General features: G+C 44.1%; 1 protein-coding gene across 2 annotated transcripts; it reads left to right on the top strand.

Moving 5' to 3' along the window:
- The first annotated feature begins 256 nt into the window (after positions 1–256).
- Positions 257–7,312, top strand: LOC101169743 (uncharacterized). 2 transcript variants are annotated; one of them, XM_023950374.2, is made up of 11 exons: positions 257–1,122; positions 1,212–1,289; positions 1,363–1,440; positions 1,676–2,180; positions 2,281–2,605; positions 2,685–3,483; positions 3,601–3,807; positions 3,894–4,002; positions 5,532–5,757; positions 5,837–6,342; positions 6,420–7,312. In XM_023950374.2, exons 1-11 carry the CDS (start codon positions 408–410, stop codon positions 7,141–7,143), a joined length of 4,272 nt encoding a protein of 1,423 aa, XP_023806142.1. In that variant the 5' UTR covers positions 257–407; the 3' UTR covers positions 7,144–7,312. The 2 variants fall into 2 exon arrangements, with proteins under 2 accessions (XP_023806142.1, XP_078794397.1); XM_078938271.1 differs by having other exon boundaries at positions 1,363–1,446.
- Positions 7,313–8,199: the final 887 nt, after the last annotated feature.

Here is an 8,199-nt window from a genome sequence, read left to right as displayed (position 1 = left end):
AAGTGCTTACTAAGGACTCAACAGCTGCATGAACTCACTAGGCTTTTAGATGTTTATGTCAACGAATAGAATTCAGTGGGTTCCCCAACAACAGAACGGAGAATCATTGATCCCTCCTTTGGGGATTCCAGAAAGCAAGGTTAGACTACCTTGACTTTAACACAGAACCTTCGCTTAAGTAAGCCTTAACTTGCTTACTTTATGTATGTCAGTTCCAAAACACTGGTTACGAGTCTGCTGGCTCCAAGAAGCCAAAATCCCATATGGAGAAAAATCATCTTCTGGCTGGTACCTCTTTATTAACATCTCCTTATTATCCTAATTTTATAAAAATATTCTTTGTGGACTGACAGTGTCTGGCTTTTTCTCTCCAACATGGCGGCGTTTATCTCACCCATGTTACCCAAATGGTAACTGAATTTACTCATTTGCTCAAAGAGGCCCGGACATTTGTCAGCACAAACGAGGTGACCCCAGTGACCAGTTTCTGGTATCATTGCAGACTACAGTTTGGTAAATACCAAGGCCAACGATTTAGATGGCTCCTGGAAAACTCTCTGGGCTATGCTGTGTATTTAATGCTTAGCATCTCCGACGAGGCAGCACATACATCACCGTTGTCAGAAAACAAGCAACTCTTCCTTCAGTACACTTCTCAAATTAGAGAGATGAGAGAAGAAGATGAAAAGTACAAGAGAAAGCAGGAAATGCAAGCAGAAGCCCGAGCAACTGGAGACCAGGGCTGCTTGATGGTTGAGTTTGGTGACTTCCAGGGCCGGTCCATGAAGGAGGTTTATGAGGACGGGAGCAAGGAGGCGCAAGCCCTTATCAAGTATCTGGTGACAGCACATGCCAGGCCCAACACCAACATGGCAATTTTCAAGGCATACGTCATAAAAAGACGGGCATCATCTCGTGCTACTGCCCCTCCGGCTGCACATTCTCTTGCCACTGCAACTCCATCCTCCAGTGCAACTACACCCACCCGTGCCACTACCCCCTCTGCCACCCAGATCCGAACCGGCATCCAGCAGACTGCTGCTGTGAAGGCACTCTTAGGACTTGGCAAAAATATCCCTACTTCCCAGCTCGTCAAAAAACTCACATCACCAGCTAAGCACCGTGAGTATACATGCACATTTATTTGTTCTCAGAGCAATTCCACATGCATTTAGCAATATGGTAAAAGTGTCCAATTGCTCTTTTTTAAGATCCTGTACTGCCTCCTCCAAGCGGAGGAGGAGAACCTCCAGCCAAAAATTTGGCCCAGAGGCAGCTTTTTACTGCTGGTAATTAAGTTCTATTTAACACAAGTTTGTCTTTATGTGTTTCTTAGAGTAATATGTTTATACTTTCTTCTAGACACTTCCATTCCTCCTGCTAAGGAGGCTGATGACGAGGAGCTGCTTCTTGCTGCAGCACAATGTGAAGCACAGCTAAGTGCAGGTGTGTTATATTAACCAGACAGGAACGTTAGGAAACAGTTTTTTTTAATCAAAAACACATTTAGAAGCATTATAAAAAAGCATTTTTTTGCTTGCAAAAAAGCCTAATTTTGAGCCTCATTTCTTTAATCTTTACCATTTGATCCTCTTTCTGTTCTCCACTGTCATTTGTGTCATTTATGCTATAGCAGCTGGAAGAGTCATTCTTCTGTTTGTTCCTGTTCCCTCAGAGGCCTGTCCTGGTCCCTCTCCATCTGTGGCAGCAGCAAAGTCAGCGCTGGAGCTTCCAGTCCACTGGAAAGAACAACTGCCACGCTTCCAGCACGAGTGGATTGCAAAGACGCTTTTCAAAGCCAACCCACGAACCGGCAAGGCAGAACTTGTGTCGCAGCTAAAGCTTTGGTGGCATCCTCCTCAGCCCGCTCTGGTTCACACTCAGCCTCCCGCCTCATCAGACCTCTTCTTTTGCCGGCCCCTGTTCCTGTGGATGCCACAAAAAATGTGGTCATTTCTTTTTGTCTGCGGTCGTCCACAATGTGGTCAGCACAGACTTACGGCGGCTGGAATTTACAGGACTGTTCGTAAAGTCCTGGACATTGATGGGTGGTATGACCTCGCCACTGAGTATCTGGAATGTAAACGCTGCAAGAGAAAATACCCATCCTGGTCAGAGGACATTTTGGGGCAGATGGACATGGGTCATCGCAGCCATTTCCCAGCTCTGCTGACATACAGGTGGGACATATTGACGCATGTTCATAATGAGCTGACTTTGTGTTTTCATTTTTGCCTAACCTAAGGTTTGCATGCCTATCCTATGCTGTTGTTTCCTTAGGTACTCATGTGACAAGCGGGTGCTGAGAATGATGAGGGAGAGGACACTGGGCAACAGCGTGACACAACTTTATAAAAAGTTACTGGAACAGCACAGTGAGGCATGGACACAGCGCGTCCTACAGTACCTCACAGTGTGTGAACCGTTCACAAGGGCCTCTCTTCAGCGACCAGTGTTTGCTGAGCCCCCCCCAATGCCTGCCTTGCCTAAGCCAAAGTGGCTGTTAGCTGTTTATGCTAGGGATGTTCTGGGGCGGATCAACGAAGTGAAGGCCAAAATCACATCTGCGTTTGGATGTGTTTTGAAGATGGACTCCACAAAAAAGGTACTTTTTAAAAACTTTTTTAAACAGATATTAATATGCTTACATAAATAATAAACAGTTTTTACTTTTTTGTCAATAGGTCACAAAGAAGCTTGCGGGGGCTGCTTCAGGAACAGCTGCCTGGTGCACAAATGTCGGTAATGAACATGGCCAGGTTCTGGTCTCTGTCCTGAGAGCCGCTGAAGGACATGGACTGGACGCCATGGCGGCTGGCCTGATGAGGCGCTACAAAGAGGCAGGAGAGGCACCCCCAAAAGTGATGTACGTCGACAGAGACTGCTGCAGCAGACACGGCCAGTCTCTGGTGAAGACCCTGTTTTCAGAGTGGGATGAGCTTGAGGTGCGCCTGGACATCTGGCATTTCATGCGGCGATTCGCTGCAGGTGTCACGACAGAGGCTCATCCGCTCTACGGGATCTTCATGGCACGTCTGTCTGCGTGCATTTTTGAGTGGGATCCAGAAGATGTGGCTGCTCTTTGCTGCGCCAAGGAGGCTGAGCTGGCAGCAAAGAAAAGTGGCCATGTTTCCAGAAGGACGGTCAGTGCTCAGATTAGTCGCAGGGAGTTGGCATTCCACTGTCGGAGGAGGACCAGGGGAGTGGAGGAGACTGCAGCATTATTAGGAGCACTCATCCATCAGTTCGACAGTGCAAATGGGAAGGACACCCTTGGAGTTCCACTGTTGGACCACGAACACATCCAACAGATTTGGAAGGAACAGCAAAACCACCTGCTGTGCATCCAAGACCCCGAGAACTTCCCACTCTACATGAAGACGGGAACACTAAAGAAAGCTGTGGAGCTGTCTTGCTACAGGTGTGCCCGTGGGTCGACCTCCTTGGAGTCCTTCCACCTCCACCTGAACCGTTTTATACCAGGTAATGTGCACTGAACATCTGGGTTCCTAACCTTTCTGTAAACATTTCTAACATTTGCTTTCATGTGGTTCACATCTTGTAAACAGAGACTTATCAAACCCTGTTTGTTTCACTCAGGAACCAGTGCCAGTGACGCGCATTTCCAGGCATATCTCCTTGAGGGCTTGATGCGCTGGAATGATGACCGGATGGAGGATGCTGTCAAAGGAAATTCCTCCTTCCGGTTATTCGAAACTTCAATGAGAGAGGCTGTGGACCAACTCAGCCAAGCAGTGCTAGGGAAGCCCTGGGATGAGCGTTATCGCCCTCCTGGAGCATATACAGGTAAGAAATATATACATTTGTTATTTTGCGATTTATCTATCCTAATGTCACGACAGCGTTTATAGCTTTTCTTTTTATTTTTGTAGGTGAATTGCTGGGAATAGAATACCTGTACAGCCAGACTGGAAAGACATTTACTGCCATGCTTCAGACCCCTGAAGAGGAGGACAGGCTGCTGGAGGGAATTGATGAACTGTAATAAATCCAACTTAAATTTTTTGACTTAACAAAATCTTTTATGTTGTAATAACTATATAATCTAAGTTCTAGTAATCAATTCAACAATTTAAGTCAGTTCAGCAAGTTAAGGTAGTCGTACAGTTCAACATTATTTATTGAGTTGTCTGTACTTATATATCTAAGTTGCAGTTCATTACAGTGTGATAAAGTTATGTGAACTTATCTTTTTTAATTGTGAAATGCGAGAATTCCAACTTTTGGAGTTGGCATTGTCCACTGATTGAGTGGTTTGTCAAGGAGCGTCTGCAGAAGTTTTTACTCTTATTTAATGACATAAGTATTAGCAAGTACATAAAGTACGTTGTATCCCACAATTCCTTGCGGTGCCGATCTAACAGCAGCATCAAAGTTACACCTACTTAATTTAATTAATTTGAATGAAAGTAAAATAACTGTCTGATAACTACGTGTTGTTTTTAAGATGACTAAACAAAAAAATGATTTATCTTAACTGAAGCAAATAATTAAGTTAGATCAAAGTAAAAAAGTTTATTTTTCCAACATCCATATGTGGTCTCATCACCCTCTCATGGTGGAAAAAGTATCATCTGAGCTTCTTCATCCACTAAATCATCTTCAAATGGACACGCCATGCTGCTTCACCTCTCTGTAAACAAACTAACCTTCAACTAAACCTGCTCCAGACCAGGTTATGTTCAGAGCATGAGTTGTTATGGCAACTTGGCATATCCTGAAACACTGGAACTGAAAGCTGAGGTTATCAACTTCCTTAGCCTCAAACTTACCGTTATAACTATAACCTGCTTTCTGGAATACCCCCAGGGCTTCAGCCATTTTGTAAACAATGCTTTGGTGAACCGGGCCTTAGCCCCGCCCATGGCAACTAAGACTCATGGGAAGTGTTGATTCCCACACCTTGAGTTAGAGAGCTGTGAAGAGAAGTGACGCTCATGTTGTTGCAGTGATTGAGTAGGGATAAATTTAAATATTTGTCCTGCTGCACACATGCAGGTGAACTGTAACTGCTCACCTGTGCCCCAATGATATTGAAAAGATCTGGGTTGCATGTGGAAATATGGAAATGTGGCAGGTTAAAAAGTATGTGTGATTATGAAGCTGAAATCAAAGTCAAGAAAAGAGGTGCTCTTAAATCTCAAAGTTAAGTTATTTCAACCTTGGTGAAGTCACCAATAATCGGAATTTACAGTTGTTACGGCCTTAAAAATTAAGTTTGTACATCTAAGCCTGAGTTGTGAAAAGTTAAGATTCAGAGTTAGGATTACGTGACATTTTAGGTCACTGTAACTTTCATTGGAGTTGGTCAAAATAACGATTCAAAGTTAATCCAACTTGAACTTTTAAGTTCATACAACTTACAACTGAGTTAGAAGAATTTAGATAAATGAGTTTGAAAACTCCAACACAAAACTTAAAATATTGAGTTGAGGTCCTTAACTCAAAATTTTACCGAAGTTTGTTGCCTTACAATTTTAAGTTCTACGAACTTTTCTTTTTTTGCAAAGTGACCAGGACTTCCAAGACGAGGGGTTTGGGGAAGACAACATGGAGGACATCACTGTACCAGTGTTGGATGACCCCCCTCTTGATGTCGTTGCCAGCCCCTCATCTTCACCTCAGCCGCTACTCTCAGTATCACCAGGTGGACCTGAAACTTCTGCTCATCGTCTTTCCTCTGTGGTGGTGTCACAGCCAACTGAGAGTGAAAGCAGCCCTTCAGACGAGGCAGAGGTGAGACGTTTTAAAGGACCATCCTTTCATTTTAGTCTCATCTGGTTCAGCATTTCTAACATTCATTTGCATTTATTAGTCTGCTGTTGTAGGACCCGACGGCATAGCTGGGTGGGACAAAGTCCAGGATCTGGCCTCTTACTTAGTGGGACTCCGTGAGGCTCCTTACCTCACTGACCCACAAGTTACAGAGGCCATTCGACTATGGACAGCTCTCCTGGAGGTGGACAAAAAGCGGGTCAACTACCAGCCTCGGCACCAGCCTCAGCTTTCACACGGCCGCTTTAAGGCACCAAAACGCTCCGGGGTGACACCAGGAGTGGAAAGTGTGAAAAGGTGTCTCATTGGACATCCTGGGGGTCCAGCTCAGTGGCCAAGCACCAGCCGCTTGGTTGAGGCTATTTGCATTAAGCTAAGCCGTTTGCACAAGACGCCCACCAAGAAGGCTGGAGTTAGCACCCCAAGGTGGTCCAAAATCCTCACGGATTACCACCATATCCGGGATTTAGTGCTGAGCAGTCGCAGGCTGATGGAGGAAACAATGATCCAGCTGTTTGAGTTCAATCAGAGGACACTCATTCAATGGTGAGCACAGCGCCTTATTTTATTCTATTTCAATGACTTTTTCAAAACATTATCATAATACCGTTGATTCATTTCAGGTTTCAGCGGCGGGAGAAAAACCAAGAAAGGAGTGTCCTCGCCCAGGGATTGACACCCCCCGAGCCAGTTGCTGTAGCTGCAAGCGACCTTCCTGCTCCAAGGCAAAAAATGGATGAGGCACCATCCACATCTGGGCCCAAATTCAAATTCATTCTTCCTCTAAATAGAGCAGGACAGGCTCCTATTCTGAGACCAGGTCGCAGGCCTGCTGCTGCTACTGCTACTGCTACTGCTTCTTCCTCTTCCTCTGCTGCTACTGACAGTATGATGTGCCCCATCACACCTGCCACCAGTGTAACTGGTTTTATTCCACCTGTGTCAGCACCTGGATTATTGTTGGGGACCATAATTCCTTTCCCAGTTATGGCTGTGCCCACCGCTTATCCATTTCCTGGAGCAACAACAAGCAGTGCAGGCTTCGTTCCACCTGCGACTGCCCCAGCTGTCCCTACTGTCCCTGTGTCACGCTCCACACAGAAGAACAGGCAAAGATGGGCCTTGGAGGAAGAAAGCGGCATCCACAAAAGAAAATACATACGAGGAGTGAACTATAATACGTGCAGCAAATGTGGACAGCCCAAAACAAAAGAATACGGGCATAGTCGCTACAAAAATGCCACATTTTGCTCGCGGGCTTCAAATGGACGATCATTGGATGACTGGTTGGCAGAACAGCGCCAACAGCACAAAGGCAGATCACCTCCTCCTCCTCCTCTTTCATAGGTACTCTTCGGTAATATCATCGTAATGTAGATAGTAAATTATTGTTGTATGTACATTCTTTAGTTATTTAAAAAAATTTTTTTTGTTATTTTCTAATATTTACTTTTTGTCAATGTGATTCATGTTAGTTTTCTGTGTCTTCATTTTAATAAAACATTTTACATTTGAAGTATCATTTGTCTGGTCAATTAAAGCTACAAAATAAGCTTTCAGTTTCCCAGAATTTGTCCCCTCCACACCCCACTCAAGAAAAAAAGGAGAAAATATTTTTTTTTAAATCTGTTATGTTTAATAATGTAAACATGTCAAAGGCTTCTTTTTTTGGGAAAATAATACAATTCGAAAGCTGTAAATAGGTTTTGTGACACGTCACAGACAACTTGTAAAAACAAAGTAATAAAATACATAAATAATATGTAACTATCATATGTATTATACAGTTATAGATAATTATACAGCCGCAAAAAGGTCCTGCACACAAGTGTCAACACAAAGAAACATTCATTTATTGTCAAAATAAGCAAGTTAACATGCTTCTTTTGCATTAATATCCATGGCATGATAGTTATTATCGATAAATAACTTGTGAAAACTGCAGAAGACATGAGCTTGCATATTCATCAATGAAGAAAGATTCATGATAACGTGACTGAGCGTCTGAGCTTTCGCGTTTTACGTTTCAAATACGTCATCCGAAAGACGGCGACGAACAGCGTCCTTGGATACCTGAGCGGACGGACAGACCTTCGATTCGAGTCCAGCTTCGGGAGAGAGTCTCGTTTCACATATTACTGAAAACAATCCACAATATGTAGACGTATATCCAGAGTCTTTCAAAGTGAAAACCGCGCCGTAGATTTCCGGTTTGCGCGTGCTTTTGCCTCGTGCGCGAGCGGGAAGATCAGCCCCCTGCTTATGCAAAGCGAGCGCTCTACCATTTGAGCTAATTCCCCTTCCGTTAGATCTTTTTACTGTGCCAAGGTTTAATTTCACTTTGTGTAATGAATTGACAAATCTTCCTAACGTGGTTGCATATCCAAACACTGTCTTTATAGT

Source organism: Oryzias latipes, chromosome 20, assembly GCF_053564925.1.
Source record: "Oryzias latipes strain Hd-rR chromosome 20, Olatipes_Hd-rR_3.1".
NCBI lineage: Eukaryota > Metazoa > Chordata > Actinopteri > Beloniformes > Adrianichthyidae > Oryzias > Oryzias latipes.
This window is presented reverse-complemented; position numbering and strand designations above follow the sequence as displayed.